Source organism: Artemia franciscana, chromosome 1 (assembly GCF_032884065.1).
Source record: "Artemia franciscana chromosome 1, ASM3288406v1, whole genome shotgun sequence".
In the NCBI taxonomy this organism is placed as follows: Eukaryota; Metazoa; Arthropoda; class Branchiopoda; order Anostraca; family Artemiidae; genus Artemia; species Artemia franciscana.
In genome coordinates this window covers 55,135,132-55,158,963 of record NC_088863.1, presented here as the reverse complement: position 1 = coordinate 55,158,963, position 23,832 = coordinate 55,135,132, and the positions used below count along the sequence as shown (strand labels likewise).

Below are 23,832 nucleotides of genomic sequence, written 5' to 3'. Positions count from 1 at the left end.
GGTGAAGTTGATCTAATGTAGCTAGTCTTCATGAAATTCATGGGCAAGCAGGTCAGAAAGACTGGTTATAGAATACTAGCTATGGTGAAGCAGGTCAAGCAGAAGATTAAAATCTGTAGACAGCTCCAGAAAACAGAGCTGGAAATCAAGTTGAATCCGAGCTGCGGATTTCTAGAGCTTGCAATACACCATCATTCGCGGTGTGTTGGATCCTCAGCTGCTACTCCCTGAAAGTAGCTACCAAGTGCATCCCAATTAGGCAATAGTTGCTCAACGCACATCCGAAGATACAGTCAACGTGTCTGACCTGGGGTAAGCACATTCAGGACTGGGGTGTCTTTAAATCTCAAAGTGTCCTTTGGCACTCATACTGAAATGATTGTATACTCTGCGACTTAGACCTTCCAATTGCTTCGGCAATGGTTTGTAAGCATAAAAAGCAATTAAATGAAGAGTAACTGCTGCCCTTGACAGATAGGAATTTGTCTTTGATTCTGCTCACAACCAAGTTATCACACCCAAACATAGTATTACACGTGTCCGCACAAAACTCAACCCAGTTCTCTGTAGGTATGTTTTTATCTTGAAGAACATCGCAAATAAGACTGAAAATGGATTCGGCTTTCCCATCACAACACTCAACCATATCAGGGAGGTCTATATGTACTTCAAACTCCTTATTACAGAAAACAAGAGCTAAGAGCTCATATGGCACTTGTGATGAGGCAAGAAGAGCTAAGAGCCAAGAGATCATATGGTATGAGCTCTAGCAAAATTCTATGAATCAATAGATGGATTGAAAGGAAAATAAGAGGCTCAATGCCGGTCAGGATTTAAAATAAGAGCTCCGAGTCACGATGTCCTTCTAAATATCAAAATTCATTAAGATCCGATCACCCACTCGTATGTTATAAATACCTAATTTTTCCTCTCCCTTTAGCCCCCCAGATGTTCGAGTCTGGTAAAACGACTTTATCAAGTCAATTTGTGCAGCTCCCTGACATACCTACCAATTTTCATCGTCCTAGCACGTCCAGAAGCACCAAACTCGCCAAATCACCGAACCCCTCCCCCAACTCCCCCAAAGAGAGCGAATCCAGTACGGTTCCCTCAATCACGTATCAAGGACATTTGCTTATTCTATCCATCAAGCTTCATCCCGATTCCTCCAATCCAAGTGTTTTCCAAGATTTCCCCTCAACTCCCCCCAATGTCAAAAGATCTGGTCGGGATTTGAAATAAGAGCTCTGAGACATGAATTCCTTCTAAATATCAAATTTCATTAAAATCCGATCACCTATTCGTAAAATGAAAATACCCCAATTTTCACGTTTTCCAAGAATTCCGGTTTCCCCCTCCACCCCCCCCCCCCAATGTCACAGGATCTGGTCGAATTTAAAATTAGAGCTTTAAAGCGCAAGACCCTTATAAATATCAAATTTCATTAAGATCTGGTCACCCTTTCGTAAGTTACAAATACCTCAATTTTCAAAATTACCCCCCCCCCAAACTCCACCAAAGAGAGCATATCCGGTTCAATTAAGTCAGTCATGTGTCTTAGACAGGTTTTTATTCTTCCCATCCAGTTTCATCCTGATGTCACCGCTTAAAGTATGTCACCGGTTGAGATTTGAAATAAGAGATCTGAGTCAAGAGGTCCTTCTAAATATGAAGTTTCATGAAGATCCGATTACTCCTTCGTAAGTTAAAAATACGATATTTTTCTAATTTTTCAGAATTTACTTCCCCCCCAATAGAGCAGATCCGTTCCAATTATGTAAATCACGTATCTAAGACTTCTGCTTATTTTTTCCACCAAGTTTCATCCCGATCCCTCCAATCTAAGCGTTTTCCATGATTTTAGGTCGCCCCACCCCAAACTCCCCCCCAATGTCACCAATCCGGTCGTGACTCAAAATAAGATCTTTGAGACACGATATCCTTCTAAATATCAAATTTCATTGAGATCAGATCTCCCGTTTGTAAGCTAAAAATACCTAATTTTTTCTAATTTTTCAGAATTAACCCCCCCCCCAAACTACCCCAAAGAGAGCGTATACGTTCCGGTTATGTCAATCATGTATCTCCCCCCACTCTAAATATTTTCCAAGTTTTAGGTTTCCCCCTCCCAACTCCCCCCATGTAACCAGATCCGGTCTGGATTTAAAATAAGAGCTCTGAGACACGATATCCTTCTAAATATCAAGTTTCATTGAGATCCGATCACCCGTTCGTAAGTTAAAAATGCCTCATTTTTTGCAATTTTTCAGAATTACCCCCCCCCCCCCCCAACTACCCCAAAGAGAGCGGATCCGTTCCGGTTATGTCAATCATGTATCTAGGACTTGTGCTCATTTTTCCCACCAAGTTTCATACCGATCCCTCCACTCTAAGTGTTTTCCAAGTTTTAGGTTTCGCCCTCCCAACCCCCCCCCCCAATGTCACCGATCTGTTCGGGATTTAAAATAATAGCTCTGATACACGATATCCTTCTAAATATCAAATTTCATTGAGATCCGATAACCCGTTCGTAAGTTAAAAATACCTCTTTTTTTCTATTTTTTTAGAATTAACCCCCCTCCTAATTATCCCAAAGAGAGCGGATCCGTTCCGGTTATGTCAATCATGTATCTAGGACTTGTGCTTATTTTCCCCACCGAGTTTCATCCCGATCCCTCCACTCTAAGTGTTTTCCAAGTCTTAGGTTTCCCCCTCCCAACTCTCCCGTCCCAATGTCATCAGATCTGTTCGGGATTTAAAATAAGAGCTCTGAGACACGATATCCTTCTAAATATTAAATTTTCTTTGAGATCCGATCACCCGTTTGTAAGTTAAAAATGCCTCATTTTTTCTAATTTTTCAGAATTAACCCCCTCCCAACTACCCCAAAGAGAGCGGATCCGTTCCGGTTATGTCAATCATGTATCTTTGGACTTGTGCTTATTTTTCCCACCAAGTTTCATCCCGATCCCTCCACTCTAAGCGTTTTCCAGGTTTTAGGTTTCACCCTCCCAACTCCCCCTCCCCAATGTCACCAGATCTGTTCGGGATTTAAAATAAGAGCTCTGAGACACGATATCCTTCTAAACAAATTTCATTGAGATCCGATAACCCGTTCGTAAGTTAAAAATACCTCATTTTTCAGAATTAACCCCCCCTCCAATTATCCCAAAGAGAGCGGCTACGTTCCGAATATGTCAATCATGTATCTAGGAATTGTGCTTATTTTCCCCACCAAGTTTCATCCCGATCCCTCCACTCTAAGTGTTTTCCAAGTTTTAGGTTTTCCCCTCCCAAATCCCCGCCATTGTCACCAGATCTGTTCGTGATTTAAAATAAGAGCTCTGAGACACGATATCCTTCTTCACGATATCAAATTTCATTGAGAACCGATCATCCGTTCGTAAGTTAAAAATACCTCATTTTTTCTAGTTTTTCAGAATTACCCCCCCCCAACTACCCCAAAGAGAGTGGATCCGTTCCGGTTGTGTCAATCATGTATCTAAGACTTTTGCTTATTTTCCCCACCAAGTTTAATCCCGATCCCTCCACTCTAAGTGTTTTCCAAGATTTTAGGTTTCCCCCTCCCAACTCCCCCCCCCCCCAATGTCACCAGATCCCCCGGGATTTAAAATGACAGTTCTGAGACACAATATCCTTCCAAACATCAAATTTCATTGAGATCTGATCAACCGTTCGTAAGTTAAAAATACTTCAATTTCTCTATTTTTCCGAATTAATGGGCCCCCACTCCCCCCAGATCTTCAAATCTAGAAAAAGACAATTTCTAATTTAATCTGGTCTGGTCCCTGATACGCCTGCCAAATTTCATCGTCCTATCTTACCTGGAAGTGCCTAAAGTAGCAAAACCGGGACCGACAGACTAACAGAATTTGCGATTGATATATGTCACTTGTTTAATACCAAGTGCCATAAAAAACTTGAACACATTTTCAAAAGTTTCGCCTTTCCTAACCTAGTGTTTTTTTTTTATCACTAAGAGAACTGTTCGCCTATTCGCTTGTTTGAAAATCCTTCTCCAGTAAAAAAAGAAAATTGAGAACAATTAAAAATCCAACAAATATCCGTTTTTGACTAAAAATTCCGACGTCTGACACAATTTTTCTTTTGTCTCCCAAGAGGGCCAGAAAAATGAAAATGTCGGGAAAATCCGACATAATGGAAGCACTGTCCGTAGGCAATTTCACAGATAAATATCAAGCAAGTCATTATTTTAAAAATATAAAAACATTAACAAGTATCATCGTATTCATTTTATTCTCTGACTGAAATGTTTTTTTACTGAACAAAAAAGAATTTAGATATTTGAAACAACAAAATTCTTCAATCCTTGGAAGAAAAAAAAATCTTTTTTTAAAGACCAATTGAACACATGCAATTTAAGTTCCATAATCTTCAAACTTATTTGTAACTTGAGTGACTCGTATTAAGATTATTTTTGTTAAATTTCCACCTAAAATGTCCTTTTCATCTCCTTTTAAATTGCTCCCGTTTCTAAATAGTATTTTCACACTTTCAGCCGCATTTAAAAGTAAAATCTATTTCTTCCAAGTTTGACCTCGCTCTCATTGTTTGCTCATCTTAAATATGAAAAATAAACAAACACAAATTAATCAAACAACAGAATTTATACTTGTAAATGCTTGTAAATCATACTTACAATTACTATGATAAAATCATAGTAAACACCTAGTTCATAATTTGTTTGGAACACCCTAAATGTCACCATCGTATTCTATTTCTTTGCTGTTACTGGCCTTTATTTTTTTTTATTAGTTTAATGGCCTTACATTATATTAATTATTTAAAATTAAAACTGTTTTGATTATTTTGCTAGATATTACAATCAATAATTATGCAGTTCAAACACTTCAAATGCGAACTGTTACACTTGAACTTGAGATACAGATTCAGTCTGAAGAAAGATTTGCACATTATAAAACTTTTTTACTGAATTCCTATGTTTATAGTAAATTTATATTAATATCTTGAACTAAATCTGAAAACTTTTCTATCACCGCATGTTTTTCCACAAATTTGAGGGTTTTGATTTAATTATTTTGTATTGTTTAGGGAAGTTCCTTAGTGGTGTTTGGTATCTTAAAACTCAAAACTGTAATCATATTTTCCAAGCACGGATAATTTTTTAAGAATGATCGATGTTCTCGGTTGAATTATTTGCATTTCAAAAGAAAAAGGGAATTTGAAAAATCATCACGTAAAACCAATGGTCGGTAGAAAAAAATATTAAGTTTAGAAATTCAGTGGCGAAACTTTCAATTTAATCATTTAACTTAATGCTTGATCGAAAAATTAAATTCGAGAAAGATTGCCAAGTCAAAATATTGCTTAGAAGTTACCAAATTAGTTAGGCAAAAATCTAATCGTGGTTGGACCAACGTCACTGTCTTTAAATGGCGGCCTGCTTGTGCCTTGGACTAACAATAAGAAACTGAAAAATCTTAGTTTTTTTTACATGAATTTTGTAATTTCGGCTCCTAATTTCAAATATGTAGCTTGACTTTTTCTGAATCTCAGATATTTTGGATATGCTTCTTTGACTTTTTTATTTTATTTTGTCTGTGTGTTGTGTGTGTGTATTTTAAGTAAAATAGAATTTCAGACAAAGGCTATTACACAGAACCATAGATGGTAGAAAATATATGATTATATGTATGAATTTAAAAGAGAATATTGCACCGTAAGAGTTTTTGCCAGTCTATTTTCAAAATCTGATAAAGCCTTATTTCACAAAAAAACTAGACCTAAATTTACTTAAGTATCTTCTGCACAATAAAGTTGCATTTTTACACTTTTGGTACTGTTTTCCAAAGCAAGTATCTCAAACCTAGATTATGGCTGCCCCCCCCACCAGTTCAAATCTGGACTGTGAAGGTGGTCTTCTTGATCTCAAATATACCTTGTGCAAGGAATATATTCTATTTAGTTAGAAAGATATACATGAGCTGAGCTGTGAGCTTGCGCAACTGTATTTAATTATGTTTTGTACTATATACCATGGGTTAAAAGTTACACTGTTACACCCTTATTAGAGAAGCCCCTTATGGTACATTTGAGCCTTATGAGAGCAACAAGTTGATTGACGGATGAGTGTTCAGTCAACCTTTGTAATTCGTTCCGAACATTACGTGGAATAACTTTCAAGCTAGAACGAGTATCAGGACCTCGTAATATATCTAATTGATGTTCTAATTGAATTCTGTCAGAAATTCGGCCAGATTTAATTAGGTTTCTCAAAAAGCAGGTTATACCGGGGGGTGTTTACTCTTTGTTACGGATGTAAATGGAGCTTCTCCTCATCCCTCTCCCGCTGACTGACCTTTGGCATCACAAAATGAGTCACCAAAGATAAATTACCGTCCCACATTTTGTGATAAAAATATGCTTCTGCTCCATAGCTTATTATTCCTTAAGCGTGTGTAAGAAAGGGAGGTCAAATGACCTGCTTTATATTTGATTATGTATTTACACCATTTACTGTATCAAATTTTTAGCTTGGAAAGATAACACAAAGCCTGATTGATGCTTTTGTATGAAATTTTCAGCAAGTAGAAAGGATGAAAAGTTATTGAATAGCACTATGTTTTCTAAAAGAGATTTCAAATGAGATGAAACTTGACCATAAATAAACTATTAAAACAAATGAAGACCCAGCATGAAGCCCCATGAGTGCGAAGTACCGCAAAATATAAATACGATATAAATCCTTTGCAATTTTCTTCGGCACCGTATTTGGTAACGGCCCTAGTAAGAACTTTTAACAAGGAAGCTCACAGGCAAAATTATGGCCCGTAATTGAGTTTATGATCTAAATCAGTGACTGAACCCGTACCGATAATTTAACTATTTTATCTAAAAAATAAAGCACAAAACTATCAGAAGTCTACAAAAATGAAAAAAAAGCCCAAAGAAATAGAAGAAAAAAAGGCAAAATACACTAGACGATAAACAAGAAAAAAAAGGAAAACAACTGAAGAGAAGACAAAGAAAGGGAGAGAGAAAAAGAAAAACTTGGTACAATATCAATCGTTCCGTTTTGTTCAAATATGCTAAAACTAGACCTACGTTGCCCGGGCAACGTGAAGTGTTGCGGCAACCATTGTTCGGCTCCGCCGACTAAAGTGTTGCGAGAGCAGCCAGTTGAACTTTATCCTTTTCAATCAAAGACATCGTGACGGATGAAAACTCGAACCAATATCTTATATGATCTAGTTGGTTAGAAGTCCCCTACATTTCTTACCACTGGAACTAAATTGGTTTAACCATCCAATACACCGGAAACAAATAATAGGTACACCAACTAGCAAAAGTGGCAAACCCCTCATTTCCGAAGATGATTATGAGCTAACAGCCGTTTCTCGCCCAAAGTGAACCAATTCCTACTTCTATGTCCCTCTCCCGTGATACGCATCAAGTGCACTGGAAACAAATGAATAGATACACCAACTAGTATAGTTGAAAACCCCTCATCGCTGAAGTTGACTGTAGTCTAACAGCAGATTATTACTTACAAGTCCCCTACATGTCTTACAACTGGAACCAAATTGGTTTTACCTTCAAATACACTGAAAAAAATAATAGATACACCAAATAGCAAAAGTTGCTAACCCTTCATTACCGAAGGTGATTATTACCTAACAGCCCACTGGTGCCTACAGGTCCATCTTCTATATGTCTCACAATTTGTATCGCCCTAGATTTCGTTTCAGTGTGTACCTTACCACTGAAGTTGTCAACCCCTTGAAACTTTCAAACGGGTATACCTCATGAAGGAATTTTTGTACCAAAAAATGAATGTCATAAACTTTGATCAGCTCATCAAGAGCTATCAATTGCCGTGGAAAAAAAAATCTATCTGTCTTAGTTCAACAGTTGATTTTTTTTTTGCCGTTGACCAACGTTCTAACGTCATCACTTAGAAAGGAGCAAAGGATAAGATCCAATTTCTTTAGCAATGAGAGAAATTTTAAAGTTTATTAGGCATATCTGACACCATTTCTCTACCGCAATCCCAAGTCCGGAAAACCGAATTATAAACTCAGCTGAAATCACGAACAGAAATGGGTAGAAACAATAGATGGCAGCACTTTCAGACCCGTGCGAAAATGCCACATTTTTGCTTCTGTAAATTTTTTTATTTATCACTCAAAGAAGATGTATTGGCTGTGGGGCCGGGTAACTGCCGCATATATTTAACACTTATAGATTTTAGTCCATCTTCAATATGAAAGTGGTGCCTGCCTGTTGCCTGCTAGAACGGAGCTTTCCACTCGAAAGTAGAAACATGGTTTGATTAAAACGAAAGCTTGGCTACACAACTTCAGATCCTCCTCTCTGACATAGGCTATATAACTCCACTTCACTTTGCACATCATAGGCTCTGGCTCGTGGGCAAGCAAAAACCATCCTTTTCGGCCCCAGGCAAGAGTTCTGCGGAGCTTTCCAAAATGTAATGTCATATTCATCAATCCGGCCTGAGGTCCACACTTTCCATAAAAACCGCACAGGTTAGATCCTTACCAGTTTCGGGAATAAGCCGAGATCGGCGGCATAGGAAAAAGAAAAAAAAACGGGACAAAACCAAAGTGTTGCTCTCGCAACACAACTACACTCCAAACCTCTTTAATAAAACCAAATAAAATTATTATTAAATATACCAGAATTCCAAATTTTTGGAATTTAACTTGAATTTCAATTCTTTTATTTCATAAAGTTTACAGTAAAAAGATAATGAAATTAGTTCTCGTCATCACTACAATCACGGCCGTGACATTTGTATATATCAATTCTAAATAAAAATGAATTCAGTTAACAAAGACCAATGGCAATTTGTTTTCATTTATAATTAACAGAAGCTTTCAAAGTTTGAAGAAGTTTAATGTGATCATTGAAAAACTGAAGGGCCCAGGAAAAAAAATCATATCACTTCATGTATAGCGTAAAGTTTTACGAGCTTCGCTAAGGTTATGGACAGTAGATTGGGAGTTCCCAAACATAACATTTGCTTGAGAATCGATATAATATGGTATAATTCGAGAGAATCGGTATAATTCGGTATAGTACGGTATAATCAGTATAGTATCCGTATAATCGGTATAATTAATTTACAGCCATAAATTTTTTTAAGAGTGGTGAGTAACCAGGCATCCTTTCTTTAAGTATCTGGTGAGAGCTTTGACTTCTAGCGGATTGAAAGACACTGGTAATTAAAACCGCATAAATTCTTCAAACTGAAATAGAGCTTTTTTTACTAGGCTATATTTTTTTTTATCCGGTAATGAAACCCATAGGGGTTTCCCACCGTTCCTGCTTGAACACCTACCCCTCAACGTTTTCAGCCAATCAGTAAAATGGTGGCGTGAACTCCCAGAAAATACTAGCTCAAACTTTGTTTTATTAGCGTAAATGGGCTGATGGAAATATAATGTGTTAAAAGGTAATTATTCGGCGAGAAAAAAAAACATTCTCCTACCTTAGCAATTCAGACTGTGAGCGCTTCCCCTACCCATCCATCCATTCACCTAAGACAAGCAGTACAGCTAAACACAATTAAACAAGAAGAGGGGTCTCTGGTCATGCAACCTTGTAATTAGTTAATATAGGTCATCGTAAACTCCAACGTAAAAACATCTCAAATTTAATGTATATCGTTAAGTCAATGAAAGAAAGATCCGTCACAGTCGCTAAAAACAAACATGAAGTGTTTTTAATTGCAGTACCACCCAAATAACTTGATAAAATGACCAGCTAGTTGATGAAATCTACTGCCCTGGAACATATTTCCAGAAAATATGTTCGAGCGGATCAAATCGAAAACTTTTAGGTACTAATAATGAGGACAAGGGTACTTCTAATTTTGTGTTTGAGGGACGAGATGAGAGGGTAGAAAAAGCTGAAGAATATTTGCTTCCAACAAAACCTCAGTGCATGGTGCATTTTCAATTCGCACGTTACACGTTACTAGGGTTTACATCCCTAGATTTGTTATATCCAATCGGCAATTGCTGTTTAAAATTGCCAACCTATTCCTTTCTTCTTAACCTAATCCCGAAAAAAATGACGAGGCCATGTGGGGCTTCGGTGAAAATCTGAGGTAGTGAGGCAAATGAAGACACTATGTATTATAGAAATCAAATATCCAGTTTATACGTTTGCGCTTACAGTTTATAGAAATACCATTTCCAAAATATCTCCAGAACATATGTTCGAGGGACTCGAAAACGAAAACTTTTAGGTAGTAATAATGGGGGTAAGGGTACTTCTAATTTAGTGTTTAGGGGAGGAGATGGGAGGGTAAACAAATTTTTTCATCGCCATTCTGCCCAAAATTAGTTTGTGTTATTCAGTGTGGCATTGAATCTGTTAACAGTGGAGTGGCGAAATATATTGAAAAATACTATGTGGACTGATACTATGTGGCTATTATAACTGCGCGCCTTCAATATCTCGGAAATGGCTTTGGGTATGTCTACCAAGTTGGAGCTTTCAGAAAAAGTTGAAGACACCTCGAATTCAAGCTACAGAAGGGGGCAGAGGGGGATACCAAAAGTGCTTTTGTCTCTTATCTGTCTAAAAGTTTTATGCCTTTAGCTGCTGCGGGATCTAGAATCAATTTAATGTGAGGTAATTAGGTACATCAAAAGACAGAATATGCACATAGTTTATTCAAATAGCGTATCGGTAAAATTTGGAATGGCTTAAGATATTGAAGTGTAATTTTAAGGGAATATCAGCAAGGGTGATAATCAGACTTCTTGTTTTGTGTTGAAGGAAAGGATCAGGGGTGGAGGGGGGGGATAATGAGTTTCAGCCTCCCATACACCTATAAGTTTCTACTCTATGGCCCCCTATATGGAAATTAATTTCGTGCTGTGAATTAGCAAGGTAAATCAAACAGTTCGTGGTAACAAACTGTAGTAAGGAGCGACCCAGATCAATAGTAACTGAAACTAAAAAAAAAACAGAATTTTGATACCAATACAAACATCAAAAGGATCGAATTTTACGCTGATTTTAAATATATAAATTTTATCAAGTTTATTCTTGCCCATCAAAAGTTATGAGCCTTATAAAATTTTTATTATTTTTAAAAAAGAGATGGAAGCTCCCCTTAAAAGTCAAAGAAAATCAAAGAAAATAAAAGTCAAAGAAGAATGTCAATGAAAATCACACCATCAGATTCAGCGTACCAGAGAACCTTCCTGTAGAGGTTTCAAGCTCTTATCTGCAAAAATGTGGAATTTCGCATTTTTTATCAGAAGACAGATCACGGATGTGTGTTTATTTGAGTTTTTTTCCCCAGGGTTGGTCGTATCGACCCAGTCCCATAATGTTGCAAGAATGCTCATTCTAATGGAAATTGTAAGTTTTAGTGTCCTTTTTAAGTGATTAAGAAAATTGGAGGACAACTAGACCCCCTCCCACGCTCATTTTTCCCAAAGTCACCAGGTCAAAATTTTTATATAGCCATTTTGTTCAGAATGTTCGAAAAATCTAATAACTATGTCTTTGAGGTCGATTTAATCCCTCACAGTCCTCAGGGGAAGGGTTGCAAGTTATGAGCTTTGCCCGTTCTTTACATGTAGTATTGGTTATTGAGAAGTATACTGACGTTTTCAGGGGGATTTTTTGGTAGGGGGATAGTCGGGGGATGGATTATGTGAGAGAATCTTTCCATGGAGGAATTTATCATGTGGGAAATGATTTTCCATGAAGGGGGCGCTGGATTTTCCAGCATTATTTAAAAATAGGATGAGAGATTACATTAAAAAACATATTTTTTCAACTGAAAGTAAGGAGCAACATTAAAACTTAAAACAAACAGAAATTATTACATAAAAAAGGGGGTTCGCCCCCTCCTCAATATCTCACTCCTTACGCAAAAGTATTTTTTAGTAATTTCAAAAGAGCATTTATTCTAATTAAACGGCATTTGTGATTGAGGGGTCATTCTTAAAGAACTGGAAGGAAATTCGAACTTTAGTGTAAAGAGTGAAGTATTTACGAAGGGGAGAACCCCCTCACATACGTGATAAAAAATATACTAATATAGAAGTTCGCTACGTAAGTTAATTTGTAAGTTACATGTATTTATTACTAATAAAAACGTTCGTAAATAAAATTAGAAGTTCTAGTGGTCTTTTTAAGCAACCAAAAAAATCGGAGGGTAACTAGCCCCCTCCCCCGCCCCTCTTTTCTCAAAATCATCCGATCAAAACTTTGAGAAGCAAAAAAAGTAAAATTAATGAGCCAAAATTCAAACCTGCATTAATCAAACACTCTCAGAAATTGAGTAACAAAACAAGTTTTTTCAACTGAAGTAAGGAGCAATATTCAAACTTAAAACAAACGTAAATTATTACGTATATAATGGGGTTTGTACCCTCTCCAATACCTCACTCTTCACGCTAAAGTATTCTTTGTAGTTTTAAGAGAGCTTTTTATTCTAATTACACGGATTTTGTGATTCAGGGGTCATTCTCAATAATGTGAACAAATTTGAACTTTAATGTAAAAAGTGAGGTATTTACAAGGGGACGAACCCCCTCATATACCAACAAGAATATACGAATAGAGAAGTTTGTTACGTAAGTTAATCTGTAAGTTATGTATATTTATTACCAATAAAAACGTTTGAAAATAAAATTAAAAGCTCTTGTGGACTTTCAAAGTTACCAAAGAAATTGGAAGCCAACTAAGCCCCCCTCCATCCCTTTTTTCTCAAAATCGTCCAATAAAAGCTTTCACAAAGCTATTTAGCAAAAAAAAATTAATATGCAAATTTAGTTTTAATAATTCTTGTAGGCCCTACGGTGAGCCAAAATCAAAACCTGCATTGATTAAAAAAAATCAGAAATTAAATAAGTTTTTTCTAACTGAAACTAAGCAGTGACATGAAGACTTAAAACAAACAGAAATTATTCCGTATATGAAAGGGATTGTCCCCTCCTCAATGCCCCACTCTTTACGCTAAAGTTTGACTCTTTCTCACAACTGTAATTTTTAAAACAATAAAAAGCTTTAGCGTAAACTGCGGGGCGTTGAGGAAGGGACAGCTCCTTTCATTTACGGAATAATTTCTGTTCGTTTTCAGTTTTAATGTGGCTCCTTATTTTCAGTTAAAGAAACTTGTTTTTTTCTTTTTTAAATATAATCGTAGACTAAGTGTACCAAGATTATCAAAATAGTGCACATGCAACATTTCGGGAACGGCTGGGAGGATCAAGTTGAAACTTATAGGGAGTGTCAGGGAGCAAGGGGGTTTGCATAGTGTATTTAGTGGGAAGGAGATAAAAAGTGAGATCCATCCATTTTTCTTTACGATCTAATATAAAGGTTTTGTGCTATAAGCTCCATGGAAGATTGCCTGTTTTCTCATTATTTTATTCAGGCATCATTTTCAACACTTCTGAATTAAATAGAATCGAAAGAAAAAAAATACGAAAAAGTGTCATTTTGAAATAGCAAAACTAAATTGAAATTCCACAAATAATTTAGTTCTATCAACTTGATTAGCATTACAGTTTTTCTTCTAGACCTTCTTATTGTTTTTGATAATTTGTGCTCTACACGACTATTTATTTTATTTTCCGTTTAAGATTCATTGATTCATTCATAATGATTTCTGTCAATTATAGTTTGACTTTTAAGGAAATCAATCCCTTCTTGTTTTAGGCTTCAATATTGCTTTTCTTTTAGAAATAAAAAGGACTAAAGAATCAAAAGCCTTATAGCAGTAATTATTTATCTTTTTGTTGGCATTATTTTGTTATGGATTAATCGTGAAAATATTTGTAGTCCTTCCCAGTTTATATGCTTAAGATATAAAATGCTGAATTGCAAAATTCAGACAAAATATTCGATTATATATAGTTTTGTGTAACAATTTTGAAATAATATTATTATAATTTGTTTATGACTTTTTTGATGCTTGCTTATGGTTTTGATAGATCTTAGGTTTTCTTTTGGTGTTTTTTAAACGTTTGTTATATTAGTTTTTAGTTGTCTTTTAATCGAAATGGTTTTGTTATCCATTAATTCTATAAATATCTTAATCAGGTTTTTGATTCCACTCTTTAGTTATCTTTGAAAAATTGTTTTAGGAGAGAATGTTTTTTAAATTAATTTGTCTAAGAAATTTTGAGAAGCACTCAACAGTCACATTTGACATTTACTTAGCCATCGAAGAGGGACCATAAAGATTTATTGCTTTGCAATCTCATCGAGGGTCTATCTTTTATTCCCTATCTCCTTATTTTATTAGGGAGTAATTCTAAAAGAAACCGTTTCTCTTTTAAAAATCAATCATTTCAAATAATGACATTCCATTAAAAAAGAAGCTATGCCTCAGTGAATTAAGCGTAAAAATTAATAACGATTTCTTTTTTATTTGCGAAAAGGAGTACAGGAGCAGATAGAATAATAATAAAAAAAAAATCAGCAGTGTAATAGATAAAGCAACAACATTCTTGAACATGTATTTTCAATAAATAAAAAAAAAAAAATGAGATTTTCAATGAAAGTAAGGAGTAACTTCAAAACTTTCAAACAAACAAAACTTACATAGAGGAGGGGTGTTGTACCCTCCTCAATGCCTTGCTCTTCACGCTAAAGATTTTAATACTTTCAAAAAGGTTCAAATTGTTCTAATTAAACGGCCCTTGTGTTTCAGGAGTCGTTCTTAGAGAATTGGAGCAAAGGGCCAAACTGTAGTGCAAAAAGTGAGGTATTGAGGAGGGAGCAACATCTCTCCATTACGTAATAATTTGTGTTCATTTCACGTTTTAATATCACTCTTTACTTTCAGTTGAAAACTTGTTTTATGTTTAATGTCTGATCATTTCTTAAATAAAGTCGGGAAATCAGGCTCTTCCTCCACTGAAAATTTCCTCCTTCTTTGGAAAATTCTGCGCAAGATATTTACCTGCTAGAAAAATTCATCCCTGACAATACCACTCTTGCTGAAAATTTCCGCAAAAAATTTGTTGCACACGATTCCACCTGAAAAGTTGTTCTTAGCACACTTTCATATGAAAAAGACCTTAATTTCTGATTGTTTTTCATATCAAGCCAGAAATGTCCCTCCGTGGAAAATTTTCCTCGGAAATTCCCCCTCCAGTGGAAATTTGGTCCCTCGCTGACTTTGGGGGAGTAGAACTCGCTGACCTCCAACCTTTTCAGTCCCTTAAAAAGTGTACTAGAACTCTTAATTTCCGTTCCAATGAGCCTTTTGCCGATCTCCTAGGACCATTTTATGTAATTGATATCAAGATTCTGTTTTTTTTTTAGAGTTTCGGTAACTATTGAGCTGCATCACTTCTTACTTACAGTTCGTTACCAATGAATGTTTGATAAAATAAACATTAAGTAGACTAATACGGCTACACAGTAGTGCAAACTCTTCTTAAGTTCGGTTACCATCCAATATTTTACGGAGATATAGGAAAGAGAATTGCATATTTAAGCGGTGAGAAAATTGATTTCTCCCCTGGGCATAAGAAAACGGGATTTACAATTTACGGTCTATCCATAAAACTCAAGATAGAAATACGATTTATCAGTAGGTGCAAAATCTTGATGCTCCAAAAACTAAAATTTCTTTCATAAAGTGTGATTTATTTCCTAGCACAGGTATTACATAAATATATAGTTACTAGTATCACAATAAGTACATATAACTGTTCATTGCTGTGTTTTATAAGACTATTCCCCTTGTGGGTCTTCATTTAGCTGACCCAGTACCCAGTGTATTCTGGTACGCTGGGATTTACTTCAAGAGAGGAGGACATCAAACCAGCAAAAACTTATGAAACTTTTTGTCAAATATATAAAATTTGAGTAGACAACGGAACCCCCACTGATCTTCGCACAAATGCCAAGATTGAATAAGTGGATAAAAAAAGTTTTGGTAGAAAATACACTTTTATGTAGTCTATGTGCGACAATACCTGCTGAAAATTTCCACTTAAGTCCATAAAATTTTTTTCCTAAGCCGCAAATTTTTCTGTTAAAACCAAAAACAAATGGAAACTTAACGTGTTTTGTTTTTTCCCTTGGAAAGTTTCTGAGTTAAGTTTGAATTGGGAAACGGTTATGAAACAGGGTGATTTTGCACCCCAGAATCCACCGTGTAACCCTAGGACATTTAAAAATTATGTTCCAATAGGGCATCGTAATAATTTGATTTAGCAGTTCCACATTCAATTTATACGGTGCCAATTTCACCAAGGAACAAAGGCACTGCTATGATAATTATCTTAGAAAGTGAAGTTCATTAGTGAATGTAATATAGATTTAATTTTTCCTCAGCTATTCTGTTTAATGAATCCTGGCAATCATTTTAATATGCAGTTAATCTGAGATTATGGGCACCGTTGCTTCATAGCCATGCTTATTATAAAATTATATTTTGGATGCATGTTGTGACAGATATGCACGATTAGTTTTTATCATTAAAATGAAGTGGCAACTCAATATCAATAGCCCCGATTTAAGCTTAGAAAGAGTGATCTGTCCTCCATGTATAGGGTTCTTCTTTCATCTGTTGACTAGCCAAAGACCATGTCATATGACTGGCAAAAATATCCGAAGTGCATGCTCTGTTGCGAGGGAAGGAAAATTTGTTTGCCTCTTTCCCTTATGTACCGAGCTCTAAGTCCCCCCCCTAAAAAAAGTCTGGAATCTTCAAATGAATCTAACAGCCATGAGCAAAAAAAACTTATAATAGAAATAGCCCAACAACCTTGTCCTGAAGACGTTTCTTCTGGCAGGGAGAGGACTTGTCCAAGAAACGTTTCGTCGGATTCATTTTCTGCTTCTTCAACCTTCCGTAAGACTCTGCTCTTTTTTCGAGGCAATTCTCTGAAAAACTTCTTGCGTAAGCTATACCAGAGCTGGATACTTTTGTTGATCAAAGTATTTATGAAATCTGGTGTCTTGATTTTTGATTTTAGAGGAGGGGTAGGTAACATGAAGAAATAAAACTCCACAGTTATGCAAACTCTACCGCTTAAATAATTTGTCAGCCTCAACAAGATACAAAAATTAGTATTGATCGGGGGAGGGGGGTGGTGGCTCGCAGGGAAACTGATAACCTACTTCTTTTGTGGGTTAGACCAACCCTTGGGGGATCAGGCTATGATGAATGGTGGGTTTCCTATCGTCTCCAACATGGTCAAAATGAGTTTGTGCACCATTACTGAAGCTTTTCATTTAGAGGAATTACACACAGTGGCATTGATGTATGTGAATTCAGAATTTTTGTAATTTTCTGTTCACTGAAGATACAAAAAAGTGTTTTCCAATCTAATTTAGGGGGGGGGGTAGACATTTAATAAATTTAGAATTTTAATTTAGTCGAATAAGCTGTAAGTCACCTAGTCACCATGGTGTGTGGCAAAACCTAGTCACCCGTGTGAAGAGGCCTCCTCGAAAAACCCATCACTTGATGTCAGGATTTCTAACTTTTTTCATTTCTTCATATTTTTGTTATAATTTGCTTGTCTTTTGGTGCTTTGAAAATTCCCTTCCACTCAAAAATAAATTTGGGCTTTTGCGCCATGTACAGCGACTATTTTCCGCTGTGGTAAAATAAACTCCAATATTTTGGTATTCAACTCTTATTCTACAAAGTAAGTTCTACATCTTTTGATAATAAGCTATTTATTATCATTTCAGATTGGTCACATTCGGACATCACGAAAAAGTTATTTTATTGAACCTGATGACATCTTTGACGTAAATAGTTTAGACGTACCACCTCGTGCCCATAGAATATATTCCACTAAATCTGTCTTTGGTAGTTCTATAAAAGGAGATCGGACAAGAAAAATAGGTAAGGCTTACTTTAATGCAAATTATCTGGAGTAACTATAATGTTTAAGGAAGAGACACAAGAAGTCAGTGAGAAGTACCATGACACCTTACAAGAAAACAAAGAATCTGAACAAAACATGGCTAGGGATTGGGATAGTGCAATTTATCCTACTTCTTTAAGGATTTACTTTTATTCTAAAAAAAAAACATTAGAATGTCACTGAGCGCAAATAAAGTTGCTTTGAACAGCCTCCGTGTGTCTTTTCTTTGTGGGTAAGATACACCCTATTATATATATTACCTTACATCTTAGTATAGCATCTACTGCTGCCAATATTAAAAGAAGAGTGACAATTTCAGAGTGGCCTTTCAAGGCTTTTAAATTATTTGATTATAGATTAGTGTCTGCGTAAAAGTTTTCTATATAGAAAATGATAGCATTATAAGAAAAATTACAGTTTTAAAAAGTCATTCTACACTGACCAACGAGCAATACACTAGTTACCTGAATCTAAAAATATCGTTATTCTAGACCAATAAGAAAACCTTGCTGAAATGGTAGCCTGTTGGTAACCTGAACATTACTTTGAAGGTAATTTGCTAGTTACCATCAGGCAAAACATGATTCTTGCTTAAAAAAGAAGAGAATTAGACTTATAGTCTGGTGAAGAGGTACATACCATCGTAATGGGTATACCATGGAATTACATACAATGAAAATTTACTTCTATAGGCTGTGAACAATATTACCATGTAATTTAAAAATACCCACGGATAGATTTCGATAGATGTCGCTAGTAAACCACTTGCCAACACCGGAAAATAGTTTGACTTGCAGTATAGTAAAATGCAAAAAGACATACCGATATAAAGTGCAAACACTGGAAATTTAGGACGTTCACGAAACAATATTGTCATCTAATTTTAATTGCTACCAAATTGAAGATCTCATTTGACAGTCTACTGACTGCTGCTACTAGCAACTCACCGCAGCATCAAGTCGCCGAAGGCCAACACAGGTAAACACGCTCTTCCCTCCATCCCAGTCTATTCGAAGTTTAAACCATCGCAGGAATTTCCCATTCCCCTAAAATCTTCCCTTAGTACATCCTTCCACCAAACCGAGGACGACCTGCTTTACGTTTATCCCTAGACGGTTTTCCAAAAAGGACAAACTTTGGCAGTCTGTTATCCTTCATCGGTAGAACGTTCCCTAGCCATCTCAGCCTTTGTTTCGTTATTATCCAAGAAAGTAGGATTGAACCACACTTTCCGTAAAACCTACTGTTTGGAATATGGTCAGTCAGTAAGGTTCCCAAAACAATCCCTAGGTAATTTCTCTCAAAAACATCTACCATATCTTCGCCCGTTTTTCGAAGCACCGATGTTTCAGATCCATATTTGACCACTGTAGCTTCCAATATTCTTATCTTGGTTCGCAGACTTGTCTTTCCATTCTTCCAAGCTTCTTTTCAACTTTGAAAAAAAAACCTTTATACTTCAAGCGAGGGGGTGAACTTAAACACAATTTATTGGTGATCACTGCGGGTCTTGGGCTCAAGACTTTGATAGGGGTGACTATATTTACATTTTTTGAGCAAACAATATGATCTAATTCAGATGTAGCTCCAGTATTGTAGGTGTACGTGAAGTATTCGCTTTTATTACAGATCACACAAGCAGGATGAAGGCAGGTTAGGAAAACGTCGCTACGCACTCCAGGTAGGCGTGGATTGCAGTTCGCACAATCCGGGGTTTATTTGTAGTAGCCCGAAGGAGCTTTGATATGTCGTCACAAAATTTAGAGAATTGGGTAAAAAACCGCCGTGTGGTATTCAGTGGGCATAAAAACATTCACAAGAACCATTCTCTGAATTTATAAGGCTATAGTTCTATCCGTAGAAGAGATAAGTTTTCTCTCCAAAGCACTTTTTGCAAATACAGCCAGACCACCGGAGGGGCACCCTATCGTCTTCTTAGCTGCATCAAGAAATACTAAAATACTTTCTGGAAGATGGATCTTCAAAGAAAATTCAGATTGTCCTTTGTCAAGTGGTGCTCCTGAATACAAATGACTTCATATTCACTTAACAAATTGTCAATTACTGTGTCCATGTGGTTGGTGCTATTAATATTTAACGAAAAAATAGACAACCGGTCAAGAGAGGGAGTTACGCTCGTCATGTCTGGTTCTTCATTAGTTTTCGCAAAACAGAGCCATTTCTCTGACTTATTGCAACTTGTAGAAATGTGGTTAAAGCTCTAACAGCTGAAGCATCGGCAAGGTATTAGATTGTACTCATAAATACGATTGAATTTATAGTCGACAGTCAGGGCGGCTTTCAATGCATTCTCGAGATCTAACTTACTCTTGAAAGCAATTTTGATTGTAGTGGACTGACCAATTCAATTTGTAGCAGTAATGCTGGGGTTAAAGTCAACAATAACTCGGGTGTCTGGATCGGCACGGTAATTTCGGATAAGCCCAAGTTATACATTTGGAATAATCTTTGCCTGAGTGCTAGGCTGGAATAATACAACTGCTTCATCACAGAATTGCTAGGCAGCTTCAGTGGTACGTTGGTAGACTCCCAGTTTGTCCTTTGAAGGGACAACTTTATGAATAGCTCCTTCCTTAGCAAAGGTGTCCAGAGCGATTTTTCCGTTGAGTGAGCAGTCACATACTGGTGGAAAGTTTTTGAGAACTATGACACTATCACTTTTGTTACTACTCAAATCAGATGGAACTTTTAACGGTGGGAAATACCAAGATTCCATATTCTCAGCAACAACGGCCAGCGAGCGCTTAATCATACATACATCCTCTGCAATGGCAGAATACACGGTAGCGGGTACTAGAGGAACTTCAGCCGGGTGAATGAGGACATAGACTGGAATTCGACACAGGGAAACAACTACAACGGGGACGCCGGGGGGCACAGGGGGATATATAAATGACGACGGAGACACAGGGAATGTCCGATTAGCAATCACCATCAACAAAGCTCAAGGGCAATCATTAGAATAATGAGGTATAGATCTGAATACAGATTGTTTTTCCCATGGACAATTATATATTGCATGTTCAACAGTCGGTAAGCCTGACATTCTATTTAGATGCACAGACAACGGGACAGCCAAGAATGTTGTATATTCGCAAGTTTTACGTAGTTAAAAATATATATATATATATATACCTATCTATATTCACAGGTGGGACACAGGGACACAACTACAATGGTGCGTAACTAATATGGCGCGTAACGACTTACGCGCGCGGGGGGGGGGCTTGGGGGGGGGGGGACAAAGCGCCCCCACCAACTAGGTGTTGGGGTGGCGCTTCGTTCCACCCCAACACCTACTCCACCCCCAGCTAGTATAAAAATAAGTTGTTTGTTTGTGTGTCTGTCGACTGACGTCATGTTTGTGTGTCGACTGATGTAATGTTTGTCAACTGACGTCATGTTATTCAACTGATGAAATTACAGACCGGGACACCGGGACACAAATGACGACCGGGACACAGGGAATATAAATGACGACCGGGACACTCAAAGAGAAATTACAGACTGGGTCACCGGGACACAAATAACGACTGGGACACAGGGACACAACTACAACGGTGACGCCGGGGGGCACAGGAGGATATATAAATGGCGACCGGGACACTGGGAACGTTCGAAGAGAAATTACAGACCGGGACACCGGGACACAAATGACGACCGGGACACAGAGAATATAAATGACGACCGGGACACTCGAAGAGAAATTACAGACTGGGACACCGGGACACAGGGACACAACTAAAACGGGGATGCCGGGGGGCTCATGGGGATATATAAATGACGGGGACACAGGGAATGTTCGATTAGCAATCACCATCAACAAAGCTCAAGGGCAATCATTAGAATAATTAGGTATTGATCTGAACACGGATTTTTTTCCCATGGACAATTATATGTTGCATGTTCAAGAGTCGGTAAACCTGACAATGTGACAGCGAAGAATGTTGTATATTCGCAAGTTTTACGTAGTTAAAAACATGTATATATCTATCTATATTAACAGGTGGGACACAGGGACACAACTACTATGGTGCGTAACTAATATGGCGCGTAGCGACTTACGCGCGCGGGAGGGCTTGGTTGGGTGCGAAGCGCCCCCCCCAACAGCTAGTCAGCTATAAGAAAACGAAAGGTATGACCAATAACGAATTAATGTCTCCCCTTTAGCTGAAATATCAGCTGGGATTAGGTGGACAATTCAAATACCTCAGGTCTATCATAGACATTAACATGAGTTGCAATAACGAAATTCACGTCCGCAAAGCAGTAGTATCTTCCATCCTTGCTCTGTTCCATATACTGCTGCGGAAAAGGAGACTGTTCAATATCTGAACAAAAATCCAAGCTTAAGTACTAATTTTTTTTTACCGAGGATACTTGAGGTATACCTTAGAATGAATCTCCGTGATAGAGTTACAAATGAATTTTTGAGACAACGAAGTGGACAGAAATTTGGGCTGCGCTATCATATGAAACCACTATTGCTTATGCCCGCCGAAAACCACCGTATAACTTAGTCTTAAATAAACTTCAGTGGAATTCCTTCTTGGGTGAAAAAGTGCCATATTGGCCAAATGAAATTCTGAACTCAAATTCTTAAAACCGATTGGCAAATTCTGTTGCTATTACTGTCAACTACATCCTTCACGTTTATTAATATCCCTTCCATGACCTATCACCACAACCAGTGAAAGTCAACTGTCTGCCACTTACTTACGCCAGGGAGAGCTGCAATTTAGCTCTTGGTCCTAATCAAGTGCAAAAAATGCTGTTGTTGGTGTTATAATTAGGGACAGGTAGCCAAGTATTTTAATTGCGTATTGCCAAATCTGTAAACACAAAAAGACCAGCTAAATGAAAAATTATTCATTTGACTAGGCGAAGATTTATTTTGTCCGTATTGTTAATTTTTCAATCCAAATTCGTACCCTCCTTCGTAGATCATATCTCCAGCCATGTCTTTGAATTCCAGTGAAAACACTTCAGTGGGGGGGGGTCCAGGGGACAAGACATCAGCCCCCTTTCCATCGCAGGAAAGTTCACTTGGTGCCACGTCATTGAACTCCTAGAGAGACTCCATCCTGCTCCAGAACACAAGACTTCAATACACGAATAAATGAGATGCACACAGTATAGCTTGAAATTCAACGGAACTAAGCAAAGGAGGAGCAAAGGAATTAGTTGTCAGGTGACGTTATGTTTTTGTGTCGGCTGACGTCATTCAAGTTATATAAGACATATGTTCACGTAGAAATCTATTAATGTTTAAGTTTACAATGACTGATGAAGATGCTCAAAGAGTCTATGCCAAAAAACTTGCTGCTGATAGTTCCTCGGCACGCTTTCTTTTCTGACTTTCTCTATTTGGTTAATAATATACCATTTAAAACACCAAAATGAACATGCTGGAGTAGTCACTCGGTGAGAGAGGGTGTCAGAACGGAGAATGAAGGTCCCAGGTTCAAATCCTGGTTAGGCTAAAAAAGGTAAAAATCTAAAAACTAAAAAAAAACTGAAAAAACTAAAAAAGGCAAAAACTACAAAAAAAACTAAAAACTAATAAAAAAAATTAAGAATAAAAATAAAAAAAATAAAAAAGATAAAAACTAAAAAAAAAAGTAAAAAGAAAAAACGAAAAAAAAAACTAAAAAAGCTAAAAAAAGGTAAAAACCAATAAAAAACTGAAAAGAAAAAAAGGAATAAAACTAAAAAAATTTTCATCTAAAAAACTAAAAAAAACTAAAAAAGGTAAAAACTAAAAGAACTAAAAAGAAAAAAAACTAAAAAAAGGAAAAAAAAACTGAAAAATAAAGGAGAAAAAGAAAACTAAAAAAATATAAACAAAAATAAAAAAACTAAAAAGATAAAAACTTCAAAAAAACTAAAAAGAAAAAAGAAAAAAACTAAAAAA

General features: G+C 36.8%; 1 protein-coding gene across 7 annotated transcripts in view; it reads left to right on the top strand.

The window, feature by feature from the left end:
- The window catches only part of LOC136031439 (A disintegrin and metalloproteinase with thrombospondin motifs 9-like), a 364,806-nt gene that overhangs the window by 77,326 nt on the left and 263,648 nt on the right, over positions 1 to 23,832 (top strand). For all 7 annotated transcript variants that reach the window (XR_010618512.1, XM_065711064.1, XM_065711037.1 and 4 more), the window contains one exon: positions 17,719 to 17,875. Coding sequence is in view for 6 of the 7 variants with exons in the window: in XM_065711064.1 (XP_065567136.1) it covers positions 17,719 to 17,875 (157 nt within the window). In the remaining variant the exon portion in view is untranslated. The remainder of the gene's footprint in view (positions 1 to 17,718; positions 17,876 to 23,832) is intronic.